Source organism: Haplochromis burtoni, unplaced genomic scaffold (genome assembly GCF_018398535.1).
Source record: "Haplochromis burtoni strain Fernald_Lab_line unplaced genomic scaffold, NCSU_Asbu1 Contig_41, whole genome shotgun sequence".
Classification (NCBI taxonomy): domain Eukaryota; kingdom Metazoa; phylum Chordata; class Actinopteri; order Cichliformes; family Cichlidae; genus Haplochromis; species Haplochromis burtoni.
This window is the reverse complement of record NW_024582402.1, coordinates 1696552-1718585: the sequence shown is the minus strand read 5'-3', so window position 1 is coordinate 1718585 and position 22034 is coordinate 1696552. Positions and strand designations below refer to the sequence as shown.

Here is a 22034-nt window from a genome sequence, read left to right as displayed (position 1 = left end):
CACACACACACACACACACACACACACACACACACACACACACACACACACATCATTTCTGCTGATTGAGATTACATTTTATTTAAAATCCTAACATTTTTTTTGTGTCTGTATGTCTCAGCTTTTTAATTGGGGAATAACATGTCATCCTTACCATTAGGAGTGATGAATGGCACGGTGAAAATGACACCGTATTTATACAGGTGAACGAGCTAAATGATCAAATTTCCTGGAAATCTGAGCTGAGTGTAATAAGCAGTAAATATGTTTGTCTGGTTACTATATTCATATAAGTAACGTTTTTATAATTGGACAATTTCGCCTCCATTTTTGGATTAGATATATTGCAGAAAGCACCAGTTGTCAGAACAGTTAACCATCTAACAAAGAGGCAAAATAAACTTACACGCTCCTTACCTTTGCTTGTAGTCGCTTGCTGAGACTGAAAAGCCCAAGTGAAGAGCAGCAGCAGAGAATGGCTGCAGTGGAAACAGACAAGGAGCTCAGCGACTTGCTGGATTTTACCGCGGTAAGATTTCTCCAGAGATTGCTTGAACTTGTTGAGTGAGCATCTCATACAATTCATCATATTCTCACAGATGGCAGATTTTAACTTTCATAACAGATTTTGAACACTTGTCAAGTAGATTGAAGTATGTATGGCATTCATGTTTGAGCAGGAATTGAAGGACTGCAGCGGGTACATGAGAAGGTTTTATATGAGACTCTTGTTGTCTGTTTAATTTGTGGTGTTAGTCAGGCAAAGCTGCATTGTGGAGATTGCTTTATGCCTGTCATACCTGCTGGTTAAACAGGATAAGATAAAGGATAGGGAAGAATAAATAATAACCTAACTATCCTTCCCACAAATGAGGAGGGAAAGTCTTACACTGAAATCCAGTGGTTTGTTTACAGTGTCGTTCCTCTCTTTCAGATGTTTGAGCTTCCAGTTTCAAATGGCAAAAACCGGCCAACAACTCTCAACAGCCCTAAATTTGGAGGTTCAGGTAAGAAAGAAATCTTTTAGACATTTGTTTTAACTCTGAGCCTTATGTTTCAGGTCAAATTTCCTTTAAAGACATAATGATATAAATGCCAATACTGAACAACCGATACCCTTCTCATCTTTTCTCTCAGCTAAAGGTAGTGAGAAATATTGGGGGTTTTTTTGTTATTATGCACTGTAGTACATTTCCTGACAGTAATCTGAACCAGTGAGGGGCTTTTTCCAGTTTCAGTATCCGACCTTCGCACACTCTTTGTGTTTTGAATTAAAATAGAATAGGAGACAGTTCCTTCTCACCTTTGCTTCTTATAAACGGTTTTTCGATCAGACCTTTTGAGAGAACTTCAGGAACAATTGTCATCTTATTTTACATTATGCAGAAGCATCATCTTCCTTACACTTCCTCATCCTCACCTTCTCAGCTGTTGCCATTCAATCACGTAAGGACAAAGGCAGAGGGTGGGGGTGGTGGAAGCAGCCCAATTAATCTCCTATGCTTACTCTGTGAAAAAGTGTATTCCCTTGTCCTACAATCTTGCACCCTACTTTTCTTCTCCACATTTTCACTTAGATCTATTATCTGTCCCAATCAGCAACCCCACCAGGCGGACACTTGCAGTCAACATTAAGACGCATGTGTTGCTTGCAGTGTAAAAAAAGAGCCTCAGAGATGCCTATGACATTGCTTTGAACATTTATTTGTATGTGTATTTCCTACAGTAGGCCTGCCTGGGTTATACTTCATCAAGTTGATTGATAAGGAACAGCAGTTGTCATTCAGTATGAGTGGGCAAACAATCAGTGTCATAGATGGAGCTAAGGCAGTTGTTAACTTGTGGGCCAGAACTAAAGAGGAGATATAACAGGATTCATTTTCATTATCCCCTGACATTAGTTTGTTTTTACTTTTGCTTTGCTTCACTCTTAAAAGCCTAGCAAAACCAGTGTATCTACAAGGTTGCACATCAGTGTTGGCTTAAATCAGATACAGCAAGGTGACAAACTTTAGCAATTTAAAGACAAGATTTCAAGTTGATCATAGTGATTCTTGGCATGACAAACAGGGTTAACTCAATATCCTTTGCTTACACTGGTTGAACTTGTGAGACGCTATCAAAGGGTTACTGATGTATATTTGGGGCACAGTGTTATGTTCTTTCTGCTGTTAAATCATGTATGATCTATACTGTTCTTTGAATTAGAAAATGTTAGGTAGTTAGCTTAGTGTGGCATCAAATTTAGAAGAAAGAGGGAAACATTGTTCCAAAGTTTAAAAGTACACCTTTGAAAGCTTAAAAATTTGATCAAATCTTGTCAGTCTAAGAGAGTGTGACTTCTGGAGAAAGTGTGTGTGTGTGTGTGTTTTATTTTTTTTTCTTCTTCTTTGTACGAGGAAATGACTTCCTGAAATCGTGTCATGTCAGTGATGTTACGAGGTCTGCCACCATCAGCCTAGCCACAGAGACCTATACTAAACCGACCATGTTTCTGCAACAGGCCAAAATACTGTTGCGCAGATTGATTGTTTCCTCTAATCAGGAAATGAGACACATTCTTTGTTGTTGTTTGTGTATCTCAGTGTGTCAAAAGATCCTTGCATTTCATTTTTAGAATGAAAGCTTTGTTTCCTACATTGTTTTCTTTTTTTTAATGTAGTACTAAATTGTACTGTTTTCTGACTTTTGGGGATTAGGGATGGGTACCGAAACCTAGTAGTAAACAGGCAGCAGTGCTAAACAATTAAGACCTTAATACTGACAAATGTCAGTTTTCTTTTCTGTACTGGAGAAATCATGTCATATGCTATTCCTAATTCAGAAGAAAGCTGTTCTGCGCAAAGAGCAGTGGCAGCACTGGGTACCAAACACACAAGTTCAGAAAGTACCACGTTCAGTGGGGGACATGAACAGTCTATGGAAACATGGTCTAAATGCATCACATACAGGGATGAGGAATGCATGGTTTTCATCTGCCTGGCTCTTTGTTCATCTCTCAGTGACCCATGCATGTAGTGTTTGGTTTCATGGTTTAATGATTAACAGCAGGCAGCTGATTGGGTGTTTCTGAATTCGGTCTGATATAATCATGTCATCACTTGTCATTCTGATAGTCACGGTTTCGTTTTCAGAGCACTTCGAGCTTAAGCAGATTCAGTGATAAGATCCATGATTTGTACAGTTGTGATAAGAAAATAAAACTCCAAAACAAAAAAGGTACTGTTAAAACACTCGGCCAATAAGCAGTATCATTAGTAGTAGTGCTGTTTAAAACTTAACAGTACAACTAAATATGATTTCTTTTGCAACCCAGCTTACCTTTCACTCGTTTTTTTTCTCAGTGTACTTTCATTTTTTTGGTTGCTGGAAACTGAGAATCCTAAAATATATTTTTAAACTTTGGAGAGAAATGCAGAAGAGAAGGAGGTAAAAAAAATTTGCATGAAATGTTTCATTTTTCAAACGTGTTCGTGATTCTCAGATACTGAAAGTCACAAGTTAAATCCATCCATCTGCCAGTACATTTTCTTACCCACTTATCCAATTTGGAGGCTATTCCAGGTGCCACAGGGTGGGAAGCAGATTTGATCTTTAACATTTTAATCCCTGGCACATATTGCTGTTAAAATTGTTTAAAAAAAAAACCCCAAAACATCACCTGGTTTCAGGTCCTGGTTTAATGTAAAGTTTTAATGTAAAAGCACTATATGGTAGTAGGATAGGGTGGATTGTGTTGTGTTTGAGAGGTTGTCGGTGACTCACAGCTTAAAAACAGTCAGAGCTTTGCTATTGTACATTGTTCAGTATTTCATTAACAGTGTTCACTCTCTTGAGATTTATCTGACATCATGCTTTGTGTCTGTGTGACTCACTTTGCCGAGGGAAGGAAGAAGTTGTGTAGACAAATGGCGCACTCAGTTATAGGTGCCTGGGGCAGTGTTCCTGTAAAAACGAAGACATGTCTGCAAGTTTGGTCAATGTATGTGCCTGGGTTTTGCTCATGAAGCCTATGACTCAGGCTGGCTGTCTGTTTCCAGTGTCTTTCTTCCTGTGTAATTATAGACTAGCCATGCTTAAAGGGGCGTTGCATGCTGGGAGGAGAAGTGCATTGGGGTTCTCCAGAGACTTTGTCTGATGTTACTCACCCTTCTCTTCGTTTTCTCTTTCCAGTTGTGGTAATTTGTCTGAATAGCGCGCTACTCATTATTTTCTCACAATTGTAGCACTTCAAATGGCGTTAGCGGAATCGTGGTCTGTAGAGAGCTATATAATTTTGTCCTTTTTTTTTTTTTCTTCTTTTTTTTTAATTCGTAGCCACACAATTGCTCAAAATCCTGCGGATGTTTATGTATGATGAGGTTTCTTGCAGTGTTGGCAGTTTGATCATTTTTATCTGTTAAAGCACTCTAAATTTTCCTATAGAGCTGGATGAGCATAATTTCCGAAAAGGAGGATGTAGATGAGTAACACATTACAAAAAAATGATTTGTCAGAAACATGAAGGCCCTGTTGGAGGTAGTGAGGAGGAGAATAGAAATACATCCAGTATGTGCTTTTGTCAGAGAGAGGGTCACATTCTGTGGTTTTGACAGATTTAAACAGGATTATGACTGTTGAATTCCTTTAAATATAGAGTAAGTACACATATTTATCTGTCCATATGAAATGACACAAGAATCCCGCATGAAAACAAGATGATATACTTTTGAGAAAATGACCAGACATCACAGTTTTTCTGAATCAGATTAATTTCATTCATTTTTATTGCATTGATAGTAAGATTCTTTTGAAATGGTAGTAGTTCAGAAAGGGTAGGTTCTGTTATAACAATCTAATAAGTAATGTCACTATTTTAATTACTTCATCAAAGCAGTGCAACAGATTTGATTACTTTTTAAATAACTTTTCTAAAATGTTTAATTGGGGGACTGATTCTGGTTTTTAGTAAGTTATATTAACTTACATAATTAAATTATGTAATGCCCTGTAAATATCAGGTCACAAACCTTTTACTTACTATATAGTGGCAAAAATCAGGACAGGTGTGTGTTTTGCATAATATGCTGAGGTTGGAGAAAACCATTGGGAAGCAGCAGCGTGGCAAGAACAAAAATCAAGCTGTTTTGAAAAGGTAACATTTCTTCTTCTTCTTTTCTTTTCTAATAAAAAAGGTGCATTTATATAAGTTTTAATTTATTAATTGATTTTTTTCATGGATTTTTTTTTTTTTTTTTACTTTTGACTCTTGACTTGCTGTTAAATTTGCTTTTACCATCAATTACAACATGAGTTAATCCCAGTAAGTGCCTTGAAGAAGGACAGCTACCTTATACAGGTCTTCTAAAATGACACGATTTCTAGATGTTTCTGAAAATCAGATCTCATGAGAGGTTTTAGTTTTCTTGCTAGAAGGTCTTCTAGCACAGTCTAAATCACAGGTTCTCCACATGGATTTTGTTGAACATATGGTCACATGATCCTAAATGTTTGTGGGGTTTTGTTTTGTTTTGTTTTTGCTGCAGAGATGTGTAGAAATATTAGTATGTACGTTACATAGAGAGAGTGTGAAATGAGCGTTGCCTCCTGTTTAGTTGCAGCATTTATGGACAAACATGGCAACAGTGACAGTGTAAATGAATACTTTCAAAAGCACAGCACTAATTAACCTCACCCATCACAACGCGGTGGGGTTGATTAGAGCCTTAACAATAACAAAAACATGAAATATACATCGAGTTAAATTGGATATCAAAGTTTGATGAAAGTGTAAACAAATTAAAAAGAACATAACGATATGAGATAGTTCATTACAGCAGCTAAAAGTTAAACACAACCATGTAGCTTAATTAAAACACAGTTATATATAGTTGATGAAATACAATTTGACAAAGCAAATGTAAAATGTCAACTTGCACAAATAGCTGAATAAGTGGCTGAGTATATTCACAGTCCAGGAAATCTGTTTTCAAAATCAGTTCGCAGCTGTTCTTTGTCTGCCAAGCAGTTTTTAGGTTAACAAAATAAGCTGAACCTCTGAGTTACACAGTGGGTCCAGTGAATTTTAGTTAAATTGTGTCACTATCAATCACTCTTTTGCCTAAATTAGTAAGCGTAGGAAAGCATGGACAACACATTAAAGTAGTTTTGTTTTTTTGTTTTTTGTTAAAGCAATGCGGCAGTGTGGAAAAACAGACCACTTGGTAAATAATACCATCGATTTAAAAAAAAAAAAAAAAAAAAAAAAAAGATTGTAGATTGACCATTACAAATCAGGTTTCTCTTTCTTCTACCTTGCTATTTCTATTCCTGTCGAAGAAGAGAAGGTGCCACATATGTCCTGCTAATTAGCGAGATAGTTGTGTTATGGTGCGTCATTCTGAATGTGCAGTATTCATGTCGATCGGTCAAATAAAGCAGCTGAAATACTCCACTGCTCTGTAAACCCACATTTCATTCTAATATACTAAATCCGTGAAGTGGAAATTTGATTCTTTAAATAGTTGCAGTGTATTTATTTCATTTTTTAAAAATATTTTCAGAAATGCACTTGTTATCCATAACAGTGTAAAATAGAAAACACCTGAATTGAAGCCTTTTCTTCTCTCTATTGTGGGCACTGATGATTTACAGCAATAGTAATTCTTTTACACATTTTCTTTATCATCTTTGATTGACATGAAGAGTGACAGCCAGCCATAGAGAGGGGACAAGACATTTTCTCCTTCATCTCCTATTCTGCTGCTGCTGTTTGTATAGATCACAGTTGTCACAGCAATCTAGCAGCTCTCGGCAAAGTGGACCCATCACTCTGCCGTACTGCTGATCCTGTCATGATTCTAGCCCCCCTCTCCCCCCTCCGCTTTTTAATTAGACAACAAAACAAAAATATGAATATTCATAGACCTGTGCTTCATTAATATGCACAATTATGCAAATCAGTACGCAATTAAGCTTCAGCTTCCCCCCCCAGAGATGCCGTGTTGCGGTACGAGAGGAGATTGAGAGCAAGGGGACAGGCAGGAATTTCTGCTTCACCAATCCTTAAAATCACCCCTTTCAAACACATTCACCTCTTTGAACGCTGAGGTGCTCCGGCCAGGGATGACTTGTGCAATTTGTGCGAGATTGAGCCCTTGAGTCTGTGTTAAGACGAAGGTGTAGGCCAAGTGTGTGAGAATAGATGAGCTATGAATGACTGTTGCCATGGAAAATGTAAAAGAGTGGAGTGGGAGAATGAAGAATGTTGAGGATGATTCTGGGAGCCTCACACTGGGTGTTAATTATTCAAACTTCCTACAGCTCATATCCACGCTATGTGACAGCACTGTCACTATGCTGTCTCTGTGTGAGCTGCGAAGTGAAGCTCCTCGGCGGAGGTTACTTCGAGCTGCCTGAAAAACTTGTATCAAAGCAAGTTCGCCAAGTTAGACATTTCTTTGCAAAGTGACACTGTAAACCTGTGACAAGAATTTAGTGGCTAATGGCTAACCCAGTGCTTTGTCTTGCAGGTATAGATGAGAGGAATGGGTCCAGTCCCTGGGGAACAGGGGAACAAAACAGTCCATCTTTCAACCAGGGAAGGGTATGGCTCATTTTCACTTATTGCATTAAGAAAAAAAAAATAAACCCTTAATGTTACAGCCCAGGTTCCTGCCATTCTCAATAATGTGAACAGCCTAAATTAATTTAATTTAAACGATGTCAGAACTGATCTGTAAAGTCCAGCATGGTGTTGCATATTAATTCTGAAGCTTTTTATGACTTTTTTTCACACCTTATAAAAGGTCAGTACAACAGTACTGGAGTGCTCTACAGTGCTGTAGAACTGTATTCAGGGTTTCTAGCAGTGAAGTTGTTAAGCTTGAGGGTAGCAGTAGACTCATAAGCTGCATCAGCTTTTATCTGAGATTGAAAAAATAAACAAAAATTCTCAAATCTTTTGGCCCAGCAAGGGGTCTTTCTTAGGCCCATGAGCTGGGAGCTTGAAATACTTTCGCAGAATACTCTACTTTTATCTGCAGGAGTTTATTTTCTTACATGGTAGCTTTGGTCTTTATTTATTTGTGTTTCTATTCCTAATACCTTTTGTTTTCTTTCCCTCAGGGTTATGGAGAAGAAGGCCTTTACAGTGAACAAGAGGCCATGGCTTCTGCTCCCATATTTGAATCAGGGATCGTTGGTAAGGACTTGTTAACTAAACTGAATAAGGCATTGAAGCGTGGACACCACAACTTTCACATTGTCCATTTTACAAACCAAAGAGAGTCAGGGAAGTGTGAGGCAAATGTTAATGAAGATTATAATCGTACTTAATTATGGAAGAACACTGACTGAAAAACACAAGTTTATATGAATGGGTAGTGTGACTGAATCAGAATGAGGAGTTGTTTGGGGGACAGAGCAGCTATTCTTAGGTTGGACACTAACATATCAGTTTAAGGCAAAAGGTTTTTAATGGATGAAGTGTGAGTAGGGTAGTGGGGAGGATGTGGAGGAAGGGTTTGTTTGTGTGCAGTTTGTGTGTTCAGTGTGGGAGGGGTGCAGAGTGTAAAGGGCACCCATGCACAAACAAGGCTGTCCCTTGGGATTACATTGGCCTATAGCTCCCCTCTGTTAACTGGCAAAGGAGGGGGGTGTTTGTGAGCACAATTGCCCCAGAAGCATTTATAATGGGCCAATTTGTCTTTTTTCTTTTTGCTGTCCGCGGCCATAAATACCGCAAGTCTTCATATATACTCACATGATGGGAGGTACCCAAATAGAGAAAAGGGGATAGACAGTTTGTAATTTAACATAAAAATACCCTCTACATTTTTAGACCCTTAACCTGATTTCATGTAATTTCCCCTCAACAGGGAAGGCAGAACGAGGACCATACTCGTCACTTGGAATGCAGGTAAATAAATTTGAATGGTGCTTCATCCCCATTCGCTGAAGCTTCTTTTCACAAATTTTGACTCTTGGTCAGTTTTCTTACTTTCTCTTTAATTTGCGTCTCATATTTTTCACTCTGTAGCCGGGCTTCATGACCAGTGAGATACCCATACCCAGTCCTGATGCCCTCTCTCCATCTGGCACAAAGCCAAACTCTCAGTTTTATCCCTCCTATACAGGGAGCAACCCTCGCAGGAGACCCTCACAGGACCCCATAGGTAAGGGTGCAAATTATTATTTCAGGCAGGGTGTTGAACACTTAGAAACCGAATCTTCTGTCACATTTATCGTCTTGTTCTGATCTATTTTAAGGTTGTGTGTACAATCACTTCTCCTGTTGAGGTTTTTAAAAAGTGTCTGAAAAATCTCACTTCTTCTTAGTGAGAGAAAATGAAAATCCTGAGCTCCCAGGGAAGAAAATTGGCCAATAACATCACCTTCATTATCTTTAGATTAGACATTAATGAGCGGTAACAAATGCAGATTGATGGATCAATTCGGCAGGAAGAATCTTTGATTGTATAGTTACTGGTGCAATAAGGTCTTTTTGTGTAAGCTGGCTGATATGATTTCCCCTCCTGTCTGCCTCCCCACAGAATCGCAGGCGAAAAAGATCAGGAAGGTGCCCCCTGGCCTGCCCTCCTCTGTGAGTACTTCATCCATACTTCAGCCCCATACTGTATCTTGCATTCACTCCATGCGAGCCCATGTTTTAATGCTTTACGCCCTTTTTCACATTCCATTTGGCATCTGAAGCCGCTCCTTGGCTTGCAGAGCAGTGTAAAAGCTGCAGTACAGGACTTCCAGCTCTTACAGCTGCGCATCTGCACCACCAAGTAAAAAAAGGAATCGGGAAAAAGCCACTCATTCACCCAGTCCCTCATTTGCAGTATGTATTTATAGTGTGTTGTATTTGTAGGCCCTTTACTTTATGACCACATTTCTTTCCCGCTGCCAAGTATACTCGTTAGATCACTGAAGAGAATTCATACTGGGGTTTGATGCTTCTTACTCCTCCTCATTTTTTTTTCCTCCCACTCTCCCTCTCTGGGCACCCTATTTCCTCATTTTCTCTACCCTCCACCCCACCCCACGCCAGCTCTCTCTCTCCTTCCCCCTCCACCGCCATCACCCGCAAACAACAGCCCTCCCCTTTCTTTCTCCCTCCCTCCCCCTTCCCTCTATCCCAGCTGCCAGAGAAGTTGGCCGCCATCCAGGATACGGCAGATGGTTCAGTAATTAGGAGTGCATCTCTCCGTTCCCTCTTCTCCTCTCCCCACTTTTTTCTCTCCCTTTTCTCTGTGTAATCAAATTATAGAAGAAAACTTCAGTCCATTTGGATTTGAGACTTTCAGACACAGTTTGATACTTGAATTTACAAAGAATGGCCTTGATTGAGAAAGTTTAGGTGCCATCATAAACGTACCAAATCCAGCTAAAGCTTCCATTATATGGTCACATCGTCCCGTCCTGTCTGTAAACTATTCTCAGCATGTTTCTGTTTAACAGGTTAATATGTAAAAATGGTGGACAGGGCCCATAAAAGTGCTGGCATGATTCATTCAGTACACACACCGCTCTGTGCTCATGCCTGTAAAAATGTTGTAATCCTCTGTTTATTCAATTTAAGTAGTAAAACCAGATAGAAAATAATAGATTCTAACCTTGGATTGAACCCATACTTTTAAGGGCTGTAATCAGGTACCTACTGCATATGTTATTTTAGTTTTGATGTTTCAAATACCCCAGAAGCAGTTATTTTTAAGAACATAGTTTTGCTTATCTACAGAATTATGTTCAGAGAATTTTCCAGATGAAGTTTGAGCAAACCCACTTTAAGTGTTTTAAGACAAATGTAAATTAAGGTACTGCATGCCATGCTTGCAACAAGTCATCATATAATTTAGCAGTTACTTAGCTTTATCACACTGAGCATTCAAGGACTGAGCTGTTTTTGTTTTGTTTTTGTTTTTTTTGGTAGGTTTATACATCAGCCTCAGGGGAGGATTTTAACAGAGACAATGCTTGCTACACAGGCTCCAAGACAGGAAATGTCTACCCACCACCATTCTTCATGCAAGGTCAGTTGAAACAACATGTTTTGAAATCCCCCCCCCCCTTTTTTTTCCTTTGTGTTGAGTTGAAAAGTTCAGCCTGACCTAAACACTTTCATAAGGTTTTTGTGAACTGAGAGGTGAATCGCTCACCTATGTAGAAAACAAATATCCTTTATTTTCCTTCATAGCTTTTACAGCAGAAATTAGTTGTCTGCTATATTCGTCTGGATGTCCAGATGAACTGTAGATGCTGTCACTGTATGCCAGTAAACACGCTGTGGTGCCGGGGTGTTGAATGGTGCATCACGGTTGAATAAAGTGATCACAGTAATGTGACATGTCTCATATGTAGCCTTCATTGTCCTTTTATCGCTTGTGGCTGGTTTTCTCTCGGCCTTCTTGCTTCCCCCCCTCACTCTGCTGGATGTCCCCTGACAGAAGGCCTCCACCCGCCCTCCGACCCATGGGGCTCTGCCGGGTCGATGGTTCAGCCTGGTTATTCTGCCATGCTGGGCAACTCCCCCCATCTGAGCCAGCATGGTCCCTTTACTGCCATCAACCCCCAAGACAGACTGGTAAGCTCTGCAGTCACACTTAGGTTTGTTGATGAGGTCAACAACACACATTAAGACAAATGCATCATTAGGAGCTTCTGTCTGCTTTTCTTTTTAAATGGTTTTGTGTGTTTGCTTTCAAGAAACGGCAGCCACTGCCCCTCTCTCCTCAAAATTACCCCCTGCATGCCAGTGAAGTGAGCGGGGCTCATCCTGCTGGCTTCCACTCTGGTTCCAGCAGCTTTGGAGTCCCCAACCACACACCCCCCATCGCTGGCAGCGAAACCATTATGGGTAAATCCTTTAATGTGTGCTCTTTTATTTTATTTTATTTTTGAAAAATGCTGGTGTTGTCTTAATTTAAATTATCTGCTATCCTAATTGATGATTATTACTCCGCTCCCCCCTCCATTTAGCAAATCGGGGTGCGATACCTGGAAGTTCAGGTGATGAGATTGGAAAAGCTTTGGCATCTGTAAGTAACAATATATTATAATCACATAGTTTTAAATATTAAACATGATTGCTCTGTTTCATAATACATATAAATTGTTATATTGCATTTCATTAAATAAAAAAAAAAACAAAATTCTGTGTCCAGATCTATCCTTCAGACCCAAACAGCAACGCTTTCCCTCCGTCCCCTTCAACCCCCTCTGGCTCTCCTCAGGCTTTATCAGGTAAGTCAGTGACTGTAGTCCTTTAATCCTGAGGCCTCAAGGTCAGCTGGGCCTCAGCTGGCTGTTTTGTAGCTTTGTTTGTTCAAACCATGTATTTGTTCTTTCCTGTGCTACTCCGCAAGGCCATGATACATACTTTGAAAAACCTGTTGTTTTCACTATGGCGATGCATGAACAGTTTAAAGTGACAGTGCAGCTCCATCTGTTGGGTTAACATGGAAGTAATGCATGTTGTTCAAGCCTTTAATTTTGTGTAAAAAGGGATGTTAACTTTCTTATGTTAAGTTAAGCCATGAACTGTTTCAGTGCCATCAGTAGATTCCAATACTTCTCATTTCTTACATTACATTGAAAACTAAAATGCTACCTTGGATATATCTTGTGACCTGCTGGACTTTTTTAATGTGGAGTACTGTTGATTACCAGTTCAAGTTAGAAACATAGATGGGAGTAATCTTAGTTCATGAACTTTTGCCATGTGTCATTGAGTTCATGAAGGCCTTTTTCTTGCATTGGCACTGTACAAACATAGAACTGAGATAAGTTTGGCATCCAAGATTATCTTGACATTTAGGTCATCAGATTTGGCTGCACGTTGGTAGTAAGGAATGGTTCAGTTATTCACCAAACACTTAACACTACTTTTTTCATATTTTATTAAACCCTTGCTGTAAATGCAGGTGTTTCTGCCACAAACAGGGATATTTTCTCTAGACGTACTGTAACTGGGGTGATATAACTACCCCATTCACAGCTTAACCTTCACTTGATCTTTCTCACACACATACACCAGCCAAATATAGCTTATGAGAGAGGAAGGGAAAATACCGTAAAAATAAAAAGAGGGTGGGTCGCTTCCTTATTTGTATATGCGTTCAGTCCATGCATGAGCTCATCACCACCTAATTCATCAACACTTCTGTTGAATTAAGAAACAAAGTAATAAAAGTGATACGTATTAGATTATATTGGACAGAGAAATTTCTTTGAAAATTTTAATAAGTTTATACTCAATATCATTCCATATCTATTGTATCTATATCTTCACATTTACTTGATGTCTCTTTCACATTACAGCAGTTTCACGTGTTGAGTTTCAGAAAATTACAGCCCGGTTTTTCTCAGTTTCTCAGCAGTTGATGGTTGGCCACACATGACAATGAACATGATTGGTCCACTTACAGTGAAGGCAGTGAGTCTGCGTTACCTTATTCACTAGAAATGTCTGCATTTCTTTTTGAATTTTGGCCATTTAAACATACATTGCACTTAAATGACTAATAATAACCATGGTGAACTGCGATCTGTTAATGGCCATTACACTTAAGAGACGATATTACACATGAGCCATGTTGTTAAAATTAACAACTGTTTGAACAGTGAGTTCAGATCGTGCTTGTTGTTTGTTCAGCAGTCTGACGTTATGGAGGCGGAAAAAGGTGGGGATGGTGGCTTTTGCATTCCTAGTGGGTAGCAGTTCATGTTATGGATCAATGTTTTAGCTAATAGTGCTTTTTGGGACTAGTTGTCAAATGAAACTATGTAACTTGCAAATTGGTTCTACAGTATAGATGTGAGTATAATGCAATAAAATGTAAACATCAAATGAGTTACAATTGTATTTACATTAGACAAGTAAAAAATTTCCTCTTGGGAATAACCCAAAACAACTTTAGTGGGCAAAAATGAAAAATCTAACAACAAAAGTAGTTTAAGTGGCACACAACCTAACATATGAAATGCAATCTTAAGTATGCATGTTATTTCCACTTGGCCACTGTCACATGACAGTGACGTTAACAGAACTTCAATTTTGGACCTATGGGTCTGTTCCTATCTGCATGTCTGCGTCAAGGCTCGTTGTGGAGAACAAATACTAGAATATTTAAAAGCCTGATTAACGACATTCACCGTGATGATAAACACAGTTGGAGAAGGTAAAGAAGATGCTAAACAAGTTGACTTTGATAATTTAGCTTTGAGTCACTAAACACGTGCTAAACAAAATCAAACGTATGTATTGTGCAAAAATCTCTTTGTATATGATGCTTTGCATCTAGGTTGTTGAAGCATCTTGCGAACTTGCCACAGTTATACTGCAGATTTAAGCTGCGTCTTCAGTCGCATACTGGCTCAGTGGTGTTGAAATCGGGGCTGTGTAGGGGCGTATCAGGACTTCCTGTTCTTGTAGTTGAAGGTGGTATTTTTTTCTTTTTTTTAATTTTTACTCTCGTTCAACGTTGTTGCGCATTGAACTCGGGAAAGATCAGCGTTAACCTTCGACTGAAAGGCCAAAGCTACAAGGAATGTGTTCAATGCGTCACTGCTTTTTTCTCTTTTCTTTTTTTTTGTCCTGTTTTCAGGAGTATACGAACATATTTCCTAATGTTAACAGAAAAGAGAACATAACCATCTAAGAAAGGATAAAACTTTAGCATGACGACACGACTGTTTGCACAGTGATGCAAAATGTTTTCTCTACATATGAATATCTCTAAAGGTAAACCTAATAGGCCTTTATGCAAGACAAGCATAACATGTAGCTAAACATTGTATGGAAGCTGTTACTTGTTACTCACTTTAAAGTACCCCAGGTGCATCAATAATAAGAGAGAAAACTTCCCGCTGACAACTACAAATTGTAGGGCTTTTTTTTCTGAATAAACTTGTGATCTTTGTTTCTCAGGCTCTGCATCCCAGTGGACTCGATCCTCTGGTCAGGCCACACCTTCACCTAACTTTGATGGGGGAATTCAGTCTATGGTGAGTAGGTTTTTCACTCTTGATTTTTATTAGAGATTAGAGTTGTACAACCCTTTATGCCTCGTCTTGCCTCATCATTCCACTGTTCTTCTTTCTCTGTTGCAGAGTAAAATGGGGGACCACCTGGATGAAGCCATCAATGTTCTTCAGCGTCACGCCAGCGGGCCAGGGCTTGCTGAAATTCATGGCCTGCTGCAGTCGGGCTTAGGGTTACCGCCAGGCTTGTTGGTTACCGCTGGCAGTGCAGCTGGACTTCCCAGTCGCCTGCAGGGAATGGTGAGATTCATGAATAGTGTGAAAGAAAAGCTGAAGAAATGTAATATTTTAGTTTAATTCCAAAGTACATAGCGAAAGTGGTATGCCCATTTTTGCTACTGTTATGCCAGTATTAAGATTAATTTCTGTTTCAAGGTGTCTGGTCACCACGAGGACTCTGCTAGTCTGCCATCTAGTGGGGGACTTTTGCATGGGCACCATGGCTCTGCATCTGTGCCACCACTCTCTCAGCATGAAGGCTTTACAGGTGCGACTTTCTTTTCATGGTGTCTTCCTGTTTTGTACAGCATGTCTTCTAATACTACACCTCTTTTTGACTGTGTATTGTTTCTTTCATTGTTTTATAAAAATATTGTTCCTCAGTAACTTTTGTTTCTGGACTGTGTGTAGGGCTACCTGGTAACATAAATCGCCCCATTGCTGGTATCAAACAAGAGCTGAAGGACGACGATGAGAACTGCTCCATGACAGACAAATCGGAAGATGAGAAAAAAGAAATGAAGAACCGCTCTCGAACAAGGTGCACAGAATCTTAAACCTTATTTTTATTAATTCATGTAATCCTGTTTGTTAAATCTTACTCTGTATTGTAAATTTGACAGGGACTCAGTCTAGTTGTTACTTACTGGTAAAGCTTTTTAGCTTTAGCGATGGTGTCTTATATCAGATGTACAACAAGTGAACTGTACCCATACTGTTGTTTCCTACCTCCTCCTCTACCATGACTCCTCACTAGTCTGGATGAGGAGGATGACGATGAAGATCTACCAGTGGAGATTAAGGCTGAGCGGGAGAAAGTGCGGAGGTTGGCAAACAACGCCCGCGAACGGCTACGTGTGCGGGACATCAACGAGGCTTTTAAGGAGCTGGGCCGCATGTGTCAGCTCCATCTGAACAATGAGAAACCACAAACCAAACTGATCATACTGCAACAGGCTGTTAACATTATACTCAACCTGGAGCAGCAAGTTCGAGGTCAGTGGGTGTCCAAGGAGGAAGGAAGTGGAGGGGAAGGGCATCTTTACAAAATAAAACATCCATATGGCTTCACTTTCCAGCTTCATGTCCTACTATTCTAATATTAAAGCCATCTTGTTGGGATGGTTGTTACTCCATCCACAGTCTTAAACATACCGACTGGTTTTAAACGTTAGTCTTTATGCACCATTTCCTAAAATGGCCAATAAGAAAGGACATGTGAGTAGTAAGTCAAGCTGTCTGGTTGTTTTTAAGACAAGCCCATTCTCCAATAAATCATAAAAGTTTAATTTTCCTGTAATACACACAGGACTGCTGTGTGTTCTGCAAAGCCTCAAAGCTAGTTGCTTGTTTCAGCGAAAGTGCTTACATGTCTGTCTGCTTCATTTTTGGACAACATTAACAACTTTTGTCTGCTCTTTTTTTGTTTTTGTTTTTTTGCTATTGTCTCATTATGCTTTTATTCACCTATTAAGTTATTTCAGCATTTTAATGTCTTTAATCTCACACAGTGTCCTTTATAGCATGCAAGCAGGGCTCTGTGCTGTGTATTAACCCACCTTTGTAGCACTTTGCTGCGTGTGTTGCTCTTTCAAGCATTTAAGTCTCTAGCTTTGCTTTACTGTTTAAAATAAAAAGGAATCGTTTCGCCAGTCATTCTCCCATCCCCTTTTATTTTCTTTACAGATGCCAACCGCGACCTACTCTTCCTCTCATTCCGATAAATACATCTCCCGCTGCTGATGTATTTAACATGACACCTTCAGTGTATCTCATTGTGTGTTTCTTCTGTGTCTTTCTGCGTAATGCATTTCGGCACAGGGTGTTGCTTCCTCTCTCTCCTTTTCTGTCTCACTTGCCATAACTTCTCTCATTCTGCTGGACAGTCACAATAATCCCCTCAACTTCCACCCTGGACCCAAATGACCGAAAGCTTTTTTTGGTGATTAGATACCCTAAAAACACCCTAAAAACTGATGATGCTGGTCAGCTGTAGCATTTTGATCCAGTTCGGGCTTGAAGCCCCTGAGTGTTGAGTCTTCAACCTAAAAACTTAAGTGATTTTAACTCAAGCAGATTTATGTGCCCATGCGCACACACTCCTGCAGTACAGCTCCGCTGAGATCTTCATTGGACGTTTAATTGGTCTCTTTGTGGGAGTTTGCAGTCAGTGCGAAGGTAATTTTTTTCCTGGTAACAGGAAATTAGCTTAAATTTTTTTAAAAGCAGTCTAACTGGAATTTTAGTGAGACCACCTTGCCTAGGTTCAGTGAGGGTTGTGATTTGGGTTTGTTAACCAGCCCTTCCAACCCCCCACCTGTCCTCCCAGCTGCAGCCTTGTCTCGGTGACCGATGAGAACCTGACTGCTGAGGAGAAGGAGCAGAGGGAGCGTGAGCGCCGCCTTGCTAACAACGCTAGGGAGAGAGTGCGTGTTCGTGACATAAACGAAGCCTTCAGAGAGCTGGGCAGGATGTGTCAGGTCCACCTGCAGAGCGACAAGGCCCAGACCAAGCTGGTCATCCTGCAACAGGCTGTCCAGGTCATACTGGGTCTGGAGAAGCAGGTGCGAGGTAGGTCAGCCAATTCAGAACAATCTGATTCCAACAGGCAGCCAGCCATCTCTCAAACATAGCTGGACATCAGTCGCTAGGTAGTCACCCAAAGGACATTCTCTTCTGTTCCTGCTGAAAGTGTAAATTGCAGTTTTCTCTTTGCCATATCGCATGCGTGTTGTTTTTTTGTTTTTGTTTTAAAGGGGGGGGGAGAAAGGGAGAGCATCTGAGGAAGTAAATCCCTGCTTTTCTGCCAGACACCTGCAGCTTCTGCCATACTTTCCATTCTCACGTCTTGCTTTTCTCTTATATATCCCTCTTCTGTAATAAACCATTTGTATGTTCATAACTCTGCTGTGTATGATCTGTAAGGATTTCTCTAAGCTTAACAAGTCCAGTTTTGTGTGTTTTTAATGAATACATCTTTTTTAAAATTTTTGTTCAAGAGCGTAATTTGAACCCAAAGGCTGCCTGCCTCAAGAGGAGGGAGGAGGAGAAAGTGTCCTGTGTGGACCCCCAGATGCAGCTTAGTGGGGGTCACCCAGCTGTAGGAGGAGATGGACACAACTCTGTGAGCCATATGTAACTCTTAGGTGAGTTTGCAGACTACGTGGATGTCAAACTCATTTTACACTGTGGCCCACATACAGCTGACTTATTTGATGTGGACTGGACCAACAAAACTCCACTTTCTGTTAGTGGAAAGAAGTTTAACTACACATTCAATCCCTGAGATGTCTTAACATAAGAATAATCTGTCAGCATGACTGTTTGGGCATAAATTATAAGAGGGACATGTGTAGAAATGTGTGGCTCACTTGCTTAACGTGTCCTATAATTATAATACAGAATCTCCAAAAGTTGAATCTGTTCATCTGGACGTAGCGTTTTGTGGGAGAAACGTTTCGTCGCTCATCCAAGTGACTTCTTCAGGAGACTGAAGAAGAAAACGCTACGTCCAGATGAACAGATTCAACTTTTGGAGATTTACTTTCCTGGATGATTGAGAATGCATCAAGACATATAAAACAGAATCTTTGTAAATTCACAGAACTGGGGAAAAAGGGAACTTCTTTGTTATTTAGTTGTGTATCTGTTACTTAATTACTTCGATATGGTATGAATGGCCATGATGGAGGTCTTTATCCACAGGAAAAGATGTAAAACTTGTAAAAAATACATTTTTAAGTCCAAACATCTATGGCTTTCTTTATAAATATCCAAAGCCATCCAGTGGGCCAGTTTGGAGTCTTTACCAGGCTCATTCTGTCCCCCAAACCTTATGTTTGACACCCCTGACCTACAGTGAGAACATCTTGTTCTTCCGTCTTATGCGTTGTTTGTTTTCTGTGCTTATTTCAATTTGTAGAAGAAGCAATTTTTTTTCTTCTTTTTCCTTCTAGTTCCTGTCGATTGTACAGCCCTAAGAACAAGAAGCCTTAATATTTCATAGTGATGGATCTCGGCGTGTTAATCGACTGTTGGAAAACGCATGCACACACCTCATTACTGACGAAGCAGGTGGCCACATTCCTGACGATGAATCCAAGAATAACAAGCACACTGATACAAAAAGCGAAGAAGAAAGATTTATTGATCTCCACACAGAAATGCGTTGAACTGAGGGCACTGGTTTAAAGAGAGTGGAAACTGGACATAAGGACATTCTTATGATCATCGTGGTTTTGTAAGACATTTAAAAAGTTTCTTTATGCTTTGGGAGCAAAACTTGTTTGGATCAAATGAAGCGTTTGGATCAATTGCTCATGAGAGCAAAGTTAGGATTTGTATTGATGGATCATTATCGCCATTCCCATCAGAAAAAAGGAGGTCTTACATTCTTCACAAGAAAAAAGGGTGGATTTATCTGTTTAATTACACCAGAAGTGGGCTTTATGCATAGTGTTGATGAAAATAATAAATATTCTCTTGACTGAATTGAAGAGGCAGCTTACACCTGCCAGTGGAAGCTGACTGCTCTTTTTGCCATGCTGGTAATCCGGGCTGTATTTCCTACATTTATTAAAGCGGCTGAGAAGGCGTCGCACACTCGCACTGGGTTCATGTTTGCTCTTTAAGTGTGGAGCCGACCTGAAAGTCCTACACATCTGTTACTGTCACTGCCATGCAAGTGGAATGGAAAGACGAGAAGAGACAAACACATGACTGTGCAGAACCCACAGTGCTGTTGAATCAAACATGCACACCGACACGCCAACCCCTGTCCGCCCGTGAGGACTTGAGCATCCTTCTCAGTTTCAGCCGCATCAGCCTGCCAGCATCCAATCGTATATAAAGATGCTGTTACAGCACGTAAACCTTACTTAACACAAGTCTCAGAACAGTTTGTGTTGTGGTATATTACATTTTGCTAGAAGACAGAAATAACTGAGTATTTAAAGGGATCATGAGTGTTACTGCCACCTTTTGGAGAATTTATTGCCACTGACTGACTTGTTTTGGTTGCTCGGTGTTTGGTGTTTTGTTTTTTTTCCCCCTCTCCTTCTGAACAATTGCAGAGCCTGTTATAAGGATCTTCCTTTTGTAGAACTGATTTGTCATTGTTGTTTTTTTACTCTGTATGATAGTTGTAAGAGTTTTGTTTATCATTTAAAATGTTTTTTTGTTTGTTTAAATTGTTTTGAGTGTAAGATGACCCCGTTTAGATTCCAGGAACAAAGTGAGGTGTTTTCTTTAGTGCCAGATGTGGGGGGTAAAAAAAATATTAGAAATGGCTGCAACATCACATGTTGTGACTCTAATTTTTTATTTATTTATTTTTTTTAACTCTTTGAACACAAACCTGTCAGGCCGTTTGTAGTTTGATTGTTCTGCTGTTTGACAGTTTCTCTTAAAATGAAATTTAATGGGTTTTTTCTTTAGCTTACCCCCTTCTGCTTCCCCTGATGTCAGACTCTTTGATGAGCCTGTTGATTAGTTTCTGAGGAAGGTGCAGAAGCGGAGGTCTGCACAATCTGCAACAAAATTTGCTGTTTCATATTAATATGAAGCATAAAAAAATAAAAAAGGGTGGCTTTGGTCATTTTCCTTACCATGGGAGTTTTGATATTGGTTTCTCACCAGTGCCTGAATATGTCTCTGCTACACGGTGGATAATGTTGCATTTAAGGATTTGTAGGTTATACCTTTGTTTTCCCCCTTAAATAATAGAGATGTATAAAAGCATATGCACTTCAGCAAAACCAGTCAGTGTCTCAAACACCTAAATGAAGAGTCACTCTCTGTGACCAGCTTCTGTGTGTGTGCGTATGTCTCATGAGATGTAAGATGACTTATCTGGTCTACAACTTTGATGCTGAAAACTGTACTTCTTGCCTTTTGTGTTCAGAATTTTACTTATGATTTTGTTCTGAACTGGCATGTGCATTGATACATATGTACAGCTGTATGATATGTCCTTATCAGCTTTATCATTGCAAGCTGATACTGATTTGTAACAGTATTTGTCATTATTTCACAAAGTTGGCCTGTGGAGAAGCCCCCAAATATCATTTTCTTTGCCACTCACTCTGGTCTTTTTCCCTCCACAATAACGTACGTGTGTGTGTGTGTGTGCGTGTGCGTGTGTGTGTGTTTGTGATGTGGTTTATTGCTACTGAACACTTTGATTTCTTTACATAAAAGATGCAGTAAATCTGTATCAAACACATGCACCTGACCCTTTCTGCCCACCACAACAGCTGACCTGCTATAGATCTGTCTTCACTCATGTTTGAGGACAACATCTATGTAGGCTATGTCCTCAAAGTGCCTCCAGTTTCCTATTTTTTTATATATAAAGTAGATATTGAGAACTGTTGTGTACATAACAGTAATGTAGCAATAAATGTGCCATTTTTATTAACAAAACCTTCCCCTTTTTAGTGTCTTGGTTTTTGAATATACTGCATTACCTGGGTGGATCAGGATCTGTTTGATCAAATGTTTTCCAGCCATGTTTAAAGATGTAAAAATTATCTGCTGCATCTTTATAAAAATCTGTTATGTCATCTATCATTTCTGCACTTTAACATTCAGTTTATCTGCTCACACGGTTTTAAAATCAGCACATTTTCTGTCATTACAAATCCTGAATCTGTGACTGCTTGAGACGTCCACACGAACCTTCATTCTTAATGTCTCTGCAGTGCAGGCGTGTATGTGTACAGTTGGGTCCAGAATTTGTTGGATAAAGAAAATTTTTTGCAGTTTTGCTTCTGTGCACCAAAATATTT

At 39.7% G+C, this 22034-nt stretch overlaps 1 protein-coding gene across 4 annotated transcripts in view; it reads left to right on the top strand.

Moving 5' to 3' along the window:
• tcf3a (transcription factor 3a) overlaps positions 1-21813 on the top strand; it is a 26064-nt gene extending 4251 nt beyond the window's left edge. For 2 of the 4 annotated variants that reach the window (XM_014333067.2, XM_014333068.2), the window contains exons 2-20: positions 430-529; positions 935-1007; positions 7512-7585; positions 8107-8182; positions 8859-8899; positions 9020-9155; positions 9534-9583; positions 10919-11018; positions 11433-11569; positions 11692-11842; positions 11965-12023; positions 12150-12228; positions 14915-14991; positions 15097-15267; positions 15403-15514; positions 15658-15787; positions 17576-17817; positions 18246-18392; positions 19203-21813. In XM_014333067.2, coding sequence (XP_014188553.1) covers positions 476-529; positions 935-1007; positions 7512-7585; positions 8107-8182; positions 8859-8899; positions 9020-9155; positions 9534-9583; positions 10919-11018; positions 11433-11569; positions 11692-11842; positions 11965-12023; positions 12150-12228; positions 14915-14991; positions 15097-15267; positions 15403-15514; positions 15658-15787; positions 17576-17817; positions 18246-18385 — 1902 coding nt within the window. In that variant the 5' untranslated portion in view covers positions 430-475 and the 3' untranslated portion in view covers positions 18386-18392; positions 19203-21813. Of the gene's footprint in view, positions 1-429; positions 530-934; positions 1008-7511; positions 7586-8106; positions 8183-8858; positions 8900-9019; positions 9156-9533; positions 9584-10918; positions 11019-11432; positions 11570-11691; positions 11843-11964; positions 12024-12149; positions 12229-14914; positions 14992-15096; positions 15268-15402; positions 15515-15657; positions 15788-16003; positions 16243-17575; positions 17818-18245; positions 18393-19202 lie in introns of all 4 variants that reach the window. The other 2 variants (XM_014333069.2, XM_042220016.1) reach the window with 2 other exon arrangements.
• The last annotated feature ends 221 nt before the right edge of the window (positions 21814-22034 follow it).